Source organism: Cucurbita pepo, chromosome 4, assembly GCF_057944985.1.
Source record: "Cucurbita pepo subsp. pepo isolate OVF chromosome 4, ASM5794498v1, whole genome shotgun sequence".
Classification (NCBI taxonomy): domain Eukaryota; kingdom Viridiplantae; phylum Streptophyta; class Magnoliopsida; order Cucurbitales; family Cucurbitaceae; genus Cucurbita; species Cucurbita pepo.
Genome location: NC_141801.1, coordinates 7,908,517 through 7,925,099, shown reverse-complemented (window position 1 = coordinate 7,925,099; position 16,583 = coordinate 7,908,517). Strand labels below are relative to the sequence as shown.

The 16,583-nt window shown below is 37.3% G+C and overlaps 2 protein-coding genes across 2 annotated transcripts; both read left to right on the top strand.

The window, feature by feature from the left end:
• The first annotated feature begins 115 nt into the window (after window positions 1-115).
• LOC111793408 (uncharacterized) lies at window positions 116-11,227 on the top strand. The gene is made up of 10 exons (XM_023675261.2): window positions 116-1,834; window positions 1,910-1,989; window positions 3,978-4,165; window positions 5,668-6,589; window positions 6,676-6,803; window positions 6,960-7,019; window positions 7,137-7,187; window positions 8,158-8,228; window positions 8,838-8,989; window positions 9,072-11,227. Exons 1-10 carry the CDS (start codon window positions 261-263, stop codon window positions 11,099-11,101), a joined length of 5,256 nt encoding a protein of 1,751 aa, XP_023531029.2. The 5' UTR covers window positions 116-260; the 3' UTR covers window positions 11,102-11,227.
• A 2,781-nt stretch (window positions 11,228-14,008) lies between these two features.
• On the top strand, window positions 14,009-15,837 carry LOC111793409 (cytochrome P450 84A1). Its single transcript, XM_023675262.2, has 2 exons — window positions 14,009-14,961; window positions 15,033-15,837. Exons 1-2 carry the CDS (start codon window positions 14,065-14,067, stop codon window positions 15,657-15,659), a joined length of 1,524 nt encoding a protein of 507 aa, XP_023531030.1. The 5' UTR covers window positions 14,009-14,064; the 3' UTR covers window positions 15,660-15,837.
• Window positions 15,838-16,583: the final 746 nt, after the last annotated feature.

Genomic DNA, 16,583 nt, shown 5'->3' with positions numbered 1-16,583 from the left:
AAAAATAAATAAACATAAAAAAAAATAAAAAAATAAAAAATAAATAAAAAACATTAAAAAAAATTAATTAAAAAAAAGTCAAATTATAAAAACAAAGAAATCATCGAAGAGAGGGAGGAGCTGAGCGAAACTCAATTTTTTTGTGCAAACGCTCTGTTTGTACCGTAAAAAATCTAGTCAGAGGGGGGGGAAGTGGATCTTAAAACCCTAGGGTTTCAATTCCGGGCCATCCTAATTTTTAATCCTAATTTTGTTTCTAAATGGAAGCCGAAGAGAACGATTCCTCCAAACATGACCAACCATCATCACCTCTTCTCTCCGTTGATGATGGCAACGACTTGGATGTTAAGTGTCACACCCATCGGGAGCTTCACAGCAATGAAGAACAGCATTGTTTGTTCCAGTCCGCCATTAATGAACTGGAGTTTCCATCCAATTCTAGCGTTGAATCTTTGCAGCCGAGCGATGCAATTCGTGGGGATGAGAGTCTTGTTGCAGAGACTTGTTTGGAGGTGGAGGAGACAGAGATAGCCGGGGTTAAGGCTTGTCGTAACGGTATTGAGGATATGGGGGAAGATTCAGTGAAGTTGGAGGTTGAACCGGATATTGCGGCGATGGGGTTATTGGGGGAAACGGTTTTCAATGATGTGAAAGAGGAGGATGCAGGGGCGGAGGAGGTGAAGGCTGTTGCTGAATTTGGAGAAGGTGACTTGTTATGTGAAATGGATTTGGTTGGTGGTGCTGAAAATCAGGTTGAGGGCAACGTTTTGATGGTGAATCTTCCGGACAATACTGTTGGCTGCGGTGAGACAGACACATGCTTGAGTGATGTTTTGGCTGAGCTTGCAGAAACGACTCCTTTTGTGCATGGTGTAGATACTACTGATGTAGCCAATTTGGTGGAGAGGAAAGAGGTGGAAGAAAATGCCGATGATCCCAAAGATTCGAAGGATATAGAGGTGGCAAAGCAAGAAACTTTTTCTATGGAGGATGGGAAATTAGGCGTCCCGGTGCAGCTTGTGGAGAAGTCCGAGTTGAAACAAAGTTTGGTAGATGGGGCTGTGGTGGAGGAAGGAAGGACGGAGAATTTAGCTGACAGAACTGGTGAAACTTTGAAGATGGAGAATGATTCAAGCAAAACTGATGAGGTGGGGCTGGCGAATTTTGCTGGTGAGATTGATGGGGCGGTAACTATGGAGAATACTGAAGACAAGACTGTTGAGGTGGATGGAATGTGTTTGGAAGACAAGGCTGCTGATGCGACGACGAAGACGACGACGGGAAATTTGGCAGATGAGACCCCGAAGATCAAGGGAGTGCACGTAACAGACGACAACATTGAAGTGTTGAAGATTGAAAACGTTGAAGATAGGGAAGCAGGGGTGCAAGGATTGGGTGTGGCTGATGAGAGTGCCGAGGTTGGAAAGATTGAGAATTTGGTAGATGAGACTGCAGAGGCTGAGAATGTGACAAACTACACAGCCGAATCAATGGAGAATCTGGACGACAAGACTGCACAATTGGAGGAAATAGCTATGGAAGAAGAGACTGAGGAAGCAGATGACAGGGTTTATTTGGTGGATGAAGGGATTGGATCAGAGGAGAATGATGCAAACATGACATACTTGGTGGGGGAAACAGAAGCAGCGGAGGAGGTTGAGGAGATGGATGTTACAGAGGAGGTTGATGAGGCAAGTAAAGGTAGCAGTGGGGCTAAAAGGAAGCGTGGAAAGAATTCTAAAGCTCCTGCTAGAGTTCCTTCTAGGAAGAAGGTGGAAGAAGACGTTTGCTTTATTTGTTTTGATGGGGGTGACCTTGTACTCTGTGATCGCAGGTTTGTTTTTTCAGTGGCATCCTAAACCATCTTTTTATTAAGATTTTATGTTGATCTTTTTTCTCTTGATTCCAGAGGCTGTCCCAAGGCGTACCACCCTTCCTGTATTAATCGTGATGAGGCGTTCTTCCGAGCCAAGGGTCGATGGAATTGTGGTAATGTGCTGTCTTATATTACATATTCTGAGTAATTCGTTTTTCCTACATGGATATTAGCCTTTTTTAGCGTGTGTTCCTGATGTTTTCTTGTTCTTTTGGACCAAGATAAGAATGTTTTTTGGGGTGAAAAAGTTATTTCCACTTTCCTGATAAATTGCTTGTACCTTACTTTTATCCGGCCAGAATCTTTTATGATCTCATTCAATTCCGTTGTGTTACATGGTGAAACCGAAAGCCACTATTAGGTCGTTGTGGGTGGAAAGGAATTAAGGGGTTTTTTCTTTTGTTTTTGTAACGGTCATTGATAATTATCTTATTTGTTAGAGGGTTTTGTTTCTCGACCTTCATCGTGGTGTTCCTTGGGGATTTGTCGTTCTTTATTATTTTCTTTCTTTTCTGTAATGATTCCCTTTCACAAATTGAGTAACTTGTGAGTATTTTTTCTAAAATGTTTATGAAAAGGAAGTCTTTGCAACCAGACTTCTTGTCCTTTGCTTTTACAAAGATTTATGTGCAGATGGCTGCAGATTATTATCATGTAGATTTTAACATCCAAATGACGTGCACTACGGTGTTTTGGAATCAGGAATCATATCGATTCAGTTTTCCTCGTTTGTTGGTGTCGGTCTGGAGTTTCAGCTGCAGCCGCTTCCCTCTGAATAAAAAAAGGATGGAGAGTGAAGTTTCAGTCGCTCTACATTGGACTATATATGCTTTTTGAAAAACGTTGGAGGCTTAGTTGTTTATAAAATTGTACTGTGGAAGTGGAAATAGTTGTCAAATATTTCAATGATAGGACACAAGAAAATAAGTTTCATTAAGAATAATGGGACCAAAAATTAAGGCAATATGATAAACAGGCATGTAACAAACAAAAGGAGTCTCAGAAGAAGATAGTACAAGAAGAGACTCCAGTTGTTAAGAATTAAAAAGAAAGGATATCCCTTTTTTTTTTTTTTTTTTTTTTTTTTTTTTAATTTTATTGAAATTATCTAGAGGGTTGAAATGTGCAAAACTAAACCAGCTTCAAAGATGACCCTTTGTGCCTTTAGAGAACGTCATGTTTCTCGCAAACCAAAAATTTCAACGAGTACCAGCCGAAGGATTCTTGCTCTTATCTTAAAATGCGTGTTCAATATAACTTCATCGCTGAAAATAGTGCAATAGAATTGGGAAGTATTCTACTTGACTGAAAATTGTAGCAACGGATGTTAGGACGTGTTTGTCTATCTTAACCAATAACAATTCTCCTTATTCTCAGTATAATGAGTGAGTGGGGCAGGGGAAGGGGAGAGGTATCTGTTGGTGTGTAGGTAACTCTTCATGGATAAACTCTTTTCAATTCTACACTAAAATTATCTTAGAAACTTGAGCTATTGATTTAGAAAATAAATTAGTATAGGGGTTTACTTGGTAAAGGTAGCCATTTATGTTGGAAATCAAGAAGGCTGTAGCCTGTGGAGATGAAAGTCCTGCATTATTTTCTTTCAAAGAAGACAGTTGAGTTTTAACGCAGTGGATCATTTTTGTTTGTTATGATGACTTATTTTAAGATTATAGATGTTCTTCTCCATCTTTTTATAATCAACTTCCAATGTAATTGCCAAATTGGTGTGGTTTTTTTGTTAATCCCTTTTGGGAGGCTATAGGTTGAACACTGTTTTTTGATTATGCATGAAGTGAGCTTCAAGAGTAGACTTTTTACTAAACTTTTCCATCTTTAAGTTAATGATTAAACTTTTTTCTTATCAATGGAAGAGAAATAAAAATTTACTGAACAATGACACGCATATTGTACATATAAAGCGTTTCCTTTTCTTTTAAGCCTTCACTTTGTATGATTCTACGGTCATTCCCTCTGTTCTTATAGACTTGGAAATAATATGGCCAATAATTTCGTACTTTTTCCCCCTCCTCTTTGCCTACTTTGTGAACTTTTTTTGATTTATGTTCTCATTCAAGGTTTTCTTTTATATTGATTTTAGGTTGGCATCTTTGTAGTAACTGTGAGAAGACTGCCCACTACATGTGTTACACATGTACATTTTCCTTGTGCAAGGGCTGCATAAAAAATGCTGTTATTTTGTGTGTTAGAGGTAACAAAGGCTTCTGCGAGGCGTGCATGAGATTTGTTATGTTGATTGAAAAGAATGAGCAGGGAAGTACAGAAAAGGTATGTGTTACTCTGTTAGTGCCAAAAATGTATGAATACTGGTCAGGTGTACTCAATTGCTAATAAGTTCATAATATTTCTGGCTGTCTCCATTTTGCAGCATTACTTTTTGTCTCATTATCATTTTGGACATTTAAAGTTTAGAGAAACCTTTTCTTTTGCAGCAAGTATACAAACAGTAAGAATTAAGAACAGCATAGCTTTACATAGGTAACTGGTTAGACAAACACGATATAGCGTTTGGGAGACAGAATCACCTAACTTTGCTGTCCTTGTTAGATTATGCATGAAATAGTCTGAAGTTCATCATAAATCAGCCATGAGTTTTCATTTTTTTACTATTCATTAAGCGTCATTCTTATTTCATTTCAATTCGAATGTGTTCCCTTCTTCAAATCATTATTTGTGTTGTTTCTGTTGCATTTCCTTGTACCCTGTTACCTTAGGAGTAGCAAGCCCATATCTTCATGAACTCCAAAGTCATTCCGTGAAATATGGCTGGAGCGTCAAGGACTTATATTTTGTAAAAGTGTTAGGGAGGGAGAAAACGATATATTAGAAATTCATGGACTAGATGAAGTATGGAAAAGGTATATGGTAATGGATTCAAGGAAATGTTTGGAAGGTGGGTCTTGCTTCTAATAGTCATTACTTCCATGCATCAAATTTTCCGCAGAACTATTTTTGATAGATCTGAGTGTCAGCTGGCACTTGAGTGAATTTAATTGCAGACGCATACAGGCATTGTTCATTAGTTGACGTGCAACCTTCATGGCTATGAAACATAGCTTTGTGGTGAACACCAATGAAGGATTACGAGGAGATGATGTGGTTGGTTGGTTTTTAGCTCGTTAGGAAATAAAGAGCTGGGGATGGAAGGTCAAATGCACATTTAGTAATCCCCAGTGTAGATGGAGAAAAGTTTTACACACACACACACACACACTCAATTTTGGTGAATTTTCAAAATTTTCAATGTACTTCCAAACTTCAACTTTTGTTGGTTAATCAGTAACGAGTACAAGGTTGTTCTTGTTTGAAACATTCGCATTATAAGATGCAACTTATTCATGTCATGTGCATTTCTGGTTGATTTCAATAGATGCAAAAGTTGGAGACATATTAGCAAGAAAAGGACTGTAGGCTAAGGGCTTCTTTGATTGCAAAATGATTGAACTGTGAAATTAATTGTTCGTTGTTCCTTTTTATGTTTAGATCTTAAGAGAAACTTTTATATCTATGTATGTGAAAGAATTTTCCAGTGATGTGAAAATCAGATTGCATACATTCCATCCCTACCAGGGCAGATAACCATAATTGTCTTGGCTGTACTTCTGCAAATCACTTTATTTTCTCACTTTCTATTTGTTATCACTTCTCACTCATGCATATAAACAGTAAAAGCTACGTTTTAATAAAGCAGATTTTCGAATGCAGTATCCTAGATGTGTCTTACTGCAGCAGGCCATTTTGCTTATTTGGTCATTCTTGTGCTTGTACAGGGCCAAATTGATTTTAATGACAAAACTAGCTGGGAATATCTTTTCAAGGAATACTGGACTGACCTGAAAGGAAGCCTTTCTCTAACTTTTGATGAACTTGTTCATGCAAAAAACCCATGGAAAGGATCTGAAACACTAAATAGCAGACCCGATTCACCTGGCGAGCTATATGATGGTAATGTTGATGGAGGATCAGATTTGGATGTTTCTGAAAATGAAGAATCTGGTAGTTCTAAGAAAAGAAAAGCTAAGAGAAGGTCAAAATCCCAAGCAAAGGAAACCAATTCACCTAGTATGCCAATAATACCTGATTCTCAAGGGCCATCCACGGATAACAATGTTGAGTGGGCATCTAAAGAGCTCTTGGAGTTTGTTATGCACATGAAGAATGGTGATAGAACTGTTTTATCTCAGTTTGACGTGCAGGCTCTCTTATTAGAATATATTAAAAGAAATAAGCTTCGTGATCCTCGTAGGAAAAGTCAAATCATATGTGATTCAAGACTTGAGAATTTGTTTGGAAAGCCACGTGTAGGACATTTTGAAATGTTGAAGCTCCTAGAGTCACATTTCCTCATCAGAGAAGATGTGCAGATAAATGACCTCCAAGGGAGTGTTGCCGATACTGAATCAAGTCAGTTGGAAGGTGATGGGTACACCGATGCGTCGGGAAAAACTAGGAAAGAAAAGAAACGCCGGATGCGGAAAAAAGGTGATCAGAGAGGATTGCAGTCCAACCTTGATGACTATGCAGCCATTGATATTCACAACATTAATTTAATCTACCTGAGACGTAATTTGGTGGAATATCTGATTGAAGACGAGGAGAGTTTTCATGAAAAGGTTGTTGGTTCTTTTGTGAGGATAAGAATATCAGGCAATGCACAAAAACAAGATTTATACCGGTTGGTTCAAGTTGTAGGTATGAGGAGTCGTGCCTTTACCATTTGCCTCTTATAAGAACTTGATAGAACTGTAGAAGTAACGTAGTTCTTAACATGTTATCAGGTACAAGCAAAGCGTCTGAGCCTTATAAAGTTGGTAAAAAGATGACAGATATCTTGCTAGAGATCTTGAATTTGAACAAGACAGAAGTGATTTCAATTGATATTATCTCGAATCAAGAGTTCACAGAGGTAGTTTTAATACAAATATGGTGCTTGAATATCTTCTTAAAACTGGATTACCAGCAAAACAAGTGTAGCTATGATCTCTTCGGTACATATATTTTTGTTTAATCATTTTTTTTTGGGTATTTTGCCTTCTTTTTTTCCGGTGACGGTGGTGCTCAGGAGGAGTGCAAGCGTCTCAGACAGAGCATTAAGTGTGGAATCCTTAACCGTCTGACTGTGGTAATTTTACCTTTCTTTTTTACTTATCTTCTATTTAATTATTTATTCAAGCTTCTCATAAACAATAATATTGAGTATAAGTTCAAAGTATGTTAAAAAATCAATTCTCCCTTGTAGGGTGACCTTCAGGAGAGAGCAATGTCGCTTCAAGATGCTAGAGTTAAGGATGTAAGTATTTGATGTTAACAGTTCTGGATTTTTTTTTATACATGCTTCTGGAAATTATTTGATACATCTGATCCTGGAAGAATTTGACATGGATGCATGTTTTGAAAGGAAATATTTTTGAAAGTTTCCTTTGTCCTTTAATTGGCTGACCTGTTCATGTCGGCCTTCGTGTTTGCTGCAGATAACTAGTAACATTGTTTGTCATTGTAATGTTCTATCATTATTTACCTGCTAGTCGATATCTCTTGTCTGGTCCTCCCCTTGTTTTATTATTAGAGGAAAAATAAGATTCATCTAACTCTTGAAACATTTGGAGGTAATGCTTGTACTGAGATGCCCTCTTTAAGTATCCGCTACTTTTTGTCGAACAATTAACGGCTTCATTTGGATAAGGCTCTTAACTTTTTTCCCTTTCGTTCTGTATAAGAACTTTTGCAACCAAGATTTTAAGTAGATATAGATCAACGTTGAGTCACCATTTCAAACAATAAAAAAGAGCATTTAAGAATTATTACGAGGAACTAACCTAAAGAAATTAACGTCTCACTGTGAGATCCCACCTCGGTTGAGGAGGAGGACGAAACACCCTTTATAAAGGTGTGGAAACCTCTCCCTAGCATACGCATTTTAAAAACCTCGAGCAAAAGCTCGGAAGAGAAAGTTCAAAGAAGACAATATCTGGTAGTGGTGCGCGCAACTGATCTAAAGAAGTTAGGAAGATTTAGAGGGGACTGTGATGTTAGATTGTTCATTTGCACTATGTTATGAAATAATCAGTGCCAACTATGATCAGCAACTCCCCAAATGTCGTCATTATGTAATGAACATTAGTTTCTTTCTCTTGGCATCTTTTCCTTGTTAAAGATTGGTTGCATTTAAGTAGTTTATATGTTTAAGGCAAACTATTTGTATTTTAGATACCACTTGTTTGACTTATAGTTTACTATTTCTTTGTATGTCTCCCTTCCAGTGGATGGAAACCGAGATAGTTCGACTGAGTCATCTTCGTGATCGAGCAAGTGAAAAAGGGCGCAGAAAAGAATATCCTTTTTACAACATTATGTTGAATTATGGCTGAATTTTATTGGAAAATTGATGTTTTTTGGGGTAAAACCACTGCCCTCTAGGTACTTTGAAACAGATTATGGTGTGGGAAATTTCCATGTCCTATCTTGTTCCGTCTTAAAATAATTTGAAAATTCTTTCCTTCCACCACCTTCCATGAATCCAGACTAGATGATAACCTTAGTCCTGCATTTTTTGAAGGGATTACAGAACGTTAGCTGGAAGATGGAATCTATGGGAAAAGTTGAACTTTTATGTATTGGCCCCGTTCGATTACCATTTGGTTTTCAAACACTACTTACGATTCTTGATTTCTTTGTTTCGTTACCTACTTTTTAGGAAATGTTTTTGAAATCCAAGTCAAAGTTTTGAAACTAAAAATTATAGTTTGTTTTTTTAATGTGGAATGCAAGTGGCAGAGATCATATTCATATAGGAGATCACTCCCTATTTCTTTGAGTGCACAACTAGAATAAAGACTACAAGATTATTAACAATTCATCTTTATTTTATTTGTTTTGTTGCACGCTCTGCATGAAAATGAGATAGAGAATTCTATGATTATCTTCCTTGACTTCTCTCAACGCTTAGGGAATGTGTTGAGAAACTACAGCTTTTGAAGACACCCGAGGAGCGGCAGCGCAGACTGGAGGAGCTACCGGGAATACATACAGACCCAAATATGGATCCGAGTCATGAATCTGAAGATGAGGATGAAGCAGATGATAAGAGACAAGGTTTTTTGCTTTTTCTTTTTGTTGTCAATTCACATTTCTTTTTCATTAGCTAGACAGTATAACGTTATCGGTTTACGTGCAGAAACCTACACCTTGTCAAGAGGCTCAGGCTTTAGTAGGAGGACAAGGGAGCCAGTTTCTCCTGGAAAAGCAGGTTCAAATTTGAATGATTCCTGGAGTGGTACTAGAAACTTTTCGAGCACGAATCGGGACTTGAGCAGGAACTTGTCTGGAAAAGGCTTCTCTAACCAAGGTGAAGATGCCATTGGTTCTGGTGAAATAATAAATGAAAATTCTTGGAGCCATGGAAGGGAGGGAGATGTTAAAAAACCAAATAAGTGGGACAAGCAACAAGTTTCGCCTAGCTCAGAAATGACTGCCAGGAATGCCTTGTCCGGGGCAGCGTCTGAGTTGCCTTCTGCCGCTCGTTCGGTAAATTCAGCAGCATCTCCATCTGTTGGGACTACACAAAATGCTGCTACAGTTAACGAAACAGAGAAGATTTGGCGTTATCAGGATCCATCTGGGAAAGTGCAGGGACCGTTTTCGATGGTGCAACTTCGTAAGTGGAGTAACACAGGCTATTTTCCTGCAGACTTGAGAGTATGGAGAGCCTCAGACAAGCAAGACGACTCGCTGCTTCTGACCGATGTCTTAGCGGGAAAGATTCCGAAGGATACTTCATCCGTGGACAACAGTATTCAAGCACAAGCACATGCTTCTTCTTTCGTTGCAAAGCCTCAGGGAGCTACTGTGCAGTCAGGTATGGATGTTCAGAATACTGGTACTTCAAATCCACATACTAATCCAACTTCTTATGGCCAATCTGCTGGAGGAAGATGGAAATCTCAAACTGAAGTTAGCCCTACTGGTATACCCGCCTCAGCTTCGATAGAAGTCCCCAGGTACTCGGGAGACCGATGGTCGTCTGACCATGGTAATAAGGACTTTACGAGTCTTCCTTCTCCTACTCCCAGCTCAGGAGGAACGAAGGAGCAGCCATTTCAAATGGCTACACCGTTCGCCTCCTCAGCAGGTGGTGGCAGTTTGCACGGTTCTTCACTTATGCAAGGATCCGAAAACGATTCCTTGCGCTCACATTCTGGCCTGAACGCTGCAGAAAAGGGCACGGGTTTAGGTCCTATAAATGGACTTCAAAATCATCATTCGCTGCCAGTAAGGCCTTCATCTATCATTGATGATACTTTGGTGAATCCAGCTGCAGATATTAAAAGCATTAGTGCAAATCTTCATTCTCTAGTACAATCCATCAACAGTCGTAATCCTCCTATTGAAACTCAAACTGTTGAAACAAACATTTCTTCTAGCATGCCGCCAGGACAAACTCTTCACAGGCGTTGGGGGGAGATGTCACCCGCGCAAAATGCTGCGACAGCGAGTTTTTCCACGCCTGGTTTAACCAATTTTTCATCCTCTGAGCCTTGGCGATCGATGCCTCCTATTCCGAGTAACCCGCCACACATTCAGTCTTCAACTCCGCCTAATATACCGTGGGGAATGGGTGCTCCAGAAGGTCAAAGCACCGTTCCACGACCGGGGTTGGAGTCTCAGAACCATAGCTGGGGGCCAATGCCATCAGGAAATCCAAACATGACTTGGGCTCCATCAGCACCTCCGAATGCTACTGGTATGATGTGGGGGTCTTCAGCTCAAAGTTCTGCTTCTGTAGGTACAAACCCAGGTTGGAATGCCCCAGGTCAAGGGCCACCAGTCAGAAACAACATTCAAGGATGGCAAGCGCATAGCTCGATACCACCTCAGGTAAACGCAACCCCGGGTTGGGTTGCCCCCAACCTCGGACCGATGCCACCTATGAACATGAATCCCAATTGGCATGCCCCATCAGCCAATCAGGGCATGTGGAGTAACGAACATGGTAAGAATGGGGATAGATTCTCGAACCCGGACAGTGTCTCTCACGGCGGAGATCCAGGGAACGGAGGCAAATCTTGGGGGATGCCACCATCTTATGGCGGCGGCGGCGGAAGTTCTTCTAGGCTTCCTTACAACAATAAAGGGCAAAAATTGTGCAAATATCATGGAAGTGGACATTGCAAGAAAGGAGGTTCTTGTGATTACAGGCACAAGTAGAATTTAGTTGTTTGACAGTGATTAGAGAGCAATTAATTTTGTATAGTCCTATCATTATTCAGAGCTTTTCTTTGTATAAACGCCCTGTTATTAATGTTATACATGTGCTACTTTTGCAATTCTCTATTCTTCGAGGGTCTTCAGATGCAAATAATTTAAGTATTATCTATTTTTTTTTTTTTTTAGTTTAAAAATTTTCAATATGATTTCATTTTTTTAACTTTCTTATCTATTTGTTTAATATTTTATCCTCGCATTTTTTCATTTTTTACTTAATTATCCATATCGATTTCGGAACTAAACTCTAAACTTTATAAATTGTTCACTTGCTTTTATAGTATTTGTTTGTGTTGTTACTCAACTTCGTTTTGTTGGTTGGTTCGATATAATAAGACTTCCTTTATGTGATTCATTAGTTTAGTATTTATTTTAATGTAATGACATTGTTTTTAATTATGCTCGTAAATTGAAACCCTTTTTACAACATGACTGATTAATTTTTTGGATCAAGTAATCCAATAGTTTGAAATTTTCGAGGTAGTATAGTAAGATGTTGAGGTGAGAAGAGTGATTCACAGTGTTTTGATAGTAGCTGCTGTATTAGATTCTAGATTTAAGATGAGACTGATTGAGTTTTATTTTTCTCAAATCTTGGAAAACACTGTAAGATCGAAACTCAACATGTTTGAGCTATAAGTGCGGTCAAATTCAAGTACAAAAGGAAGAATATTCATGTTTTGTCGTTCGTTCAAGACGAGATACGAGTAGTTTTAGTTCTTTTGTTAAGAAGAAACATCAAAATTCTCAAGCTTTATGAGTCTGTTAATTACGTTGTAAATGTTTGGTACTGTCAATTAAGAACTCGATCTTTATTTAGACTAAAGTCTTTTTCCATGAACTAATAACTTTGAGATTTTGAGTTGATGAAAGTTAAATGAAGTAAAATATCATATTTTATATCAACTCCGGGCCGACTAAAAAAATGGAAATTCCGAGTCAACTCGACTTCGCTCCTTCAACTCTAAACTACTATTTCACTCTAGATTTGGCATGGACGACCCAATCATATTAATAGATCGGACCGAGAAGGTAAAGTGAAAATTAGTACGATAAAATATCATGAAGTGGCCAAAATGAGACCTCCCGAATATCAAAAGCAAGATGTTGGGTAGTTCGGCAAGTGGGGTCTACATGAAAGAGTCTGATGCTTCTTCTAAGTATCTTGGTAGCATTCCGTGTAACTCCTCAATCGAGAGTTCCACCCGAGGTCTTGTGATTATTGTTGCTTTAGAGTCTGTGAATAGTATTCGAGGCGAACATGTAGGTACATATCGTTTTCAAATTTAACTAGAAGCTTCATATTGTTTCACGTCACCATTACCTCGATTTTTTTTTTTTTTTTTTTTTTTTTTTTTGTCTAAACTCTAAAGATTTGTAATTTTAAAATAGGTTGAAACATTTTAAAAAATATATATATTTTTTTTAATTTTTTAAAATTTTTTTAAATTTTTGTTGTGATTTAATTGATGCTGAGCTCAGCAGTCACCGACCTACGTCATAACTTTTATTTACCCATACAAGGCAGATTAATTAATATACCTAACGAACAAGTTTGTCAAATTACAAGGTAATTTGTTAGATTTTTTTTTTTCTTTTAAGGAAATTCAATTATTAATTTTTTAACTGAATAATTCAATTTAATTAAGTTTTTCGGAGACTACATACCCTCGGGTGTTGTCCAAAAAAACGTTGACTCGAAAAACGCTATCAACTTAACTCAACTCGTAGGATTTGGGTCGGGACATGAACTTGTTCAGGTTGAGTTGAATTCATAGAAATAAAAATTTTATGTGTTTCATTGGTTCAAGGGTTCTCCAAAATTATCGGGTTAAATTGAACCAACTCAAATTTATTATTAATTTAAAAAATATATTTTTACTTATATATATATATATATATATATATATATATATATATATATATATATATATATATATATATATATATATATATATAATTAATTAATTAATTAATTAATTGTATATTTAAAAATAAATAATAGATTTTTATTAACTAAAATTTTATTAAAATTAAATATTCACCATTATTATTAATATTTTTAATTAATTAATTAATTAATTATTATTTATTATTCTCGTAAAAGAAATAAAGAAAAGAAAATAACGGAAGACATGGTATTATTAATTTAAAAAGTATATTATTTCTCATTCCAAGATCAAAATGACAGCCTAAAAAGTCAAAGTTTTTATATAACAATATAATATATTTTAATATAATAAATAAATATAATTTAGTAAATTTTACAAAATTATATATATATATATATATATATATATTATTAATTAGGGATAAATAATTAAAATAGATAATAAATAGCCCATTTGAACCTATCAAAAAGATACCCCATTACCATATTAAAGACCGACCAACCAAAGTCAATCTTCCATTTACCTAATTTTTTGAATTATAAAATAATAATAATAAAACATTCGTATAGAAATCTTTTCCTATTAAACGAGTTTTAAAATCGTAAGGTTAACATCAAATCAAATAATATCAACTAAGGATATTAGAGGTAGGTTATCGAACGTCCCCCACGTACGAGGACGCTAAGGGGGAGAACGAAACGAAATGCCACGCGCCACGCCCCACGTGCGAGGACATTGACCCTCAAAGGAGAGAACATATCAAAGGTAGGTTACCGGGGAGTGGGCCAGCGAGCATCCTCCATGTACAAGGACAGTAGCAAGGAGAAAACAAAACATTCCTTGTAAAAATGGTAAATATTTAAAACAACTTTCTATGATTATCTTTAAAATTTATTGCAAAAAATTAAATAAAGAACATAATTACGCAAGGTTGTAACGTTCCAATCAAAACCAAAATCTCTTCGTTCTCTATAAGTTCATCTCCAAATCCTATCAAATTCTCATCGCAATTCAATGGAGTCTTTGAATTCTTCCTCCTTCTTCTTCTTCTTCCTCGTTTCTCTTCTGTTCTTCCTCGCTTTCCTATGGAGATTACGCCGTAAACTCCCTTATCCGCCCGGCCCTACCGGCCTCCCTATCATCGGCAACATGCTCATGATGAACGAACTAACTCACCGTGGCCTCACTCGTCTCGCCGCCGTCTACGGCGGTCTTTTCCACCTCCGTCTCGGCGTTCTCCACATGGTGGTGGTTTCCACGCCAGAAATGGCACGCGAGTTCCTCCAAGTTCAGGATATCGCATTCGCAAATAGACCTGCAAACGTCGCGATATCGTACCTCACGTACGACCGCGCGGATATGGCCTTCGCAAATTACGGTCCATTCTGGCGCCAAATGCGCAAGATCTGTGTCATGAAGCTTTTCAGTCGACGGCGGGCTGAATCATGGGCGTCAGTGCGCGATGAAGTCGATTCTGTACTTCAAATCGTATCGAATAAAATCGGAGAGGCTGTGAATATAGGCGAACTCGTTTTCGGTCTGACACGAAACATAACCTACAAGGCCGCGTTTGGATCGTGCTCGCACGAAGGACAAGACGAATTCGTGGAAATCCTGCAAGAATTTTCTAAACTGTTTGGGGCTTTTAACATTGCAGATTTTTTGCCATGGTTAGGCTGGATTCATGCTGGAGAATTCAATCGAAGAATGGAAAAAGCTAGAAAAGCTCTTGATGTGTTCATTGATAGCATAATCGATGAACATATAGCAAAAAAATTGGGGAAAAACAATGATAATGATGAACAGGACGTTGAATCCGATATGGTGGATGAATTAATGGCGTTCCTCGTCGATGAATCGAGTAGCAACGATTTTCAACTTACTAGAGATAATATCAAAGCGATAATCATGGTGAGTTCATCGATTTTTCTATTGATTTGCAAAAACTGATTGGATTCACAATGTTCATGAGATTTTTGCAGGATGTGATGTTCGGCGGAACAGAGACGGTTGCTTCTGTGATTGAATGGTCCATGGCGGAATTAATGAGAAATCCGGAAGAGTTACAAAAGCTTCAAGAAGAACTCACACGGACTGTTGGATTAGATCGAAGACTCCATGAATCGGACCTTCAAAATCTGCCCTACCTGAAAGCCGTCGTGAAGGAGACGCTCCGCCTTCATCCGCCGATTCCGTTGCTCCTCCACGAGACCGCCGTGGACACCGCCGTTGCAGGCTACTTCATTCCGACTGGTTCAAGAGTGTGGATCAACTGCTGGGCTATTGGCCGGGATGGAACCGCTTGGGAAGATCCGGACCGGTTTCGACCAGGGAGATTTGAAAACGACGCCGCTCCGGATTTCAAAGGGAATGATTTTGAGTTCCTTCCGTTCGGGTCGGGTCGGCGGTCTTGCCCCGGAATGCAACTCGGACTTTATGCTTGTGAGATGGCGGTGGCTAATCTTCTTCATTCCTTCTCGTGGGAGTTGCCGGACGGCATGAAGGCGGAGGAGCTGGACATGAACGACTCGTTCGGTCTAACCGCTCCCAGAGCGGTTCGACTCGTTGCTGTGCCGAGTTACCGGCTTAACTCGGCCGGGTTCAATTAAAACAACATCCAAAAAAAGATTTTTCTTAAAAAATCATCTTCGTTTTTTATTTTCGTATATTTTAAATTTGCTTTTTTTTTTTTTTTTATAAAAAAAATTCTATGCTTGGAATAATGTATTTATTAATGTTGAGTTTATCCCTTTTGGGATATTAAATAATAATAAAAATTTCAAAATTACTTAAAATATAAATTTAGAAAAATATATAGACTTAATTGAGAATAAAATGGAATGAAATTTGAACTAATAAATATTCCACCTTTCTTTGAATTTTAATATTTAAAAAATCAATTATGGCTGTTTTTTTTTTAATATAATGTTTTATTATATAATTGACTTTCTTTAAGCATAATTCTTTTAATAGAAATTTGATATATTGTCTTTTAAGTATTTACCTTATAAATATATATGTGATTAATAATTATCAAAACAAAAAAATTGTTGAGAATTCTTATTTTTTATTTTATTTTATTTATAAAAAAATTGTTATGAATTCCAAAATTAATTAAAATGTCATAAACCATAAAGAATAATTAAAATTTTAATTAATCTATTTATGGTAGTAAATTCTCATTAAATTTTTAGAATTTTTTTAGTTAAAATATTTAATTAGAAAAGTCAAACCTTTATTAATGTAATCCAAGATTATACATTAATATGAGTTTTATGAATTAAATATTCAATATGCTTACCGATAAGAATCATAGTGTCGATTCAAAAATGTACAACAGAATTTGAACCTACACGTAGAAAGTTCAATTGATTTCGAACCTGTTGCATTAGCCACTCAACACATTAACGTTTATTAGAAAAAAATATTTTTAATTTCATAAATTATGTAAAAGTCAAATACTGTCCACAAACGTCTTTTGTCGGGAGACTATAAATACCCACAATATGTTACGTAAGATTCGTGGATGAATG

Coding starts and splice junctions, on each gene's coding strand:
- LOC111793408 (XM_023675261.2), top strand. CDS start 261: ATGGAAGCCGAAGAGAACGATTCCTCCAAACATGACCAACCATCATCA. Junction 7,188..8,157: donor AAGATGCTAGAGTTAAGGAT/GTAAGTATTTGA, acceptor TCTCCCTTCCAG/TGGATGGAAACCGAGATAGT. Junction 8,229..8,837: donor GAAAAAGGGCGCAGAAAAGA/ATATCCTTTTTA, acceptor ACTTCTCTCAAC/GCTTAGGGAATGTGTTGAGA.
- LOC111793409 (XM_023675262.2), top strand. CDS start 14,065: ATGGAGTCTTTGAATTCTTCCTCCTTCTTCTTCTTCTTCCTCGTTTCT. Junction 14,962..15,032: donor ATATCAAAGCGATAATCATG/GTGAGTTCATCG, acceptor AGATTTTTGCAG/GATGTGATGTTCGGCGGAAC.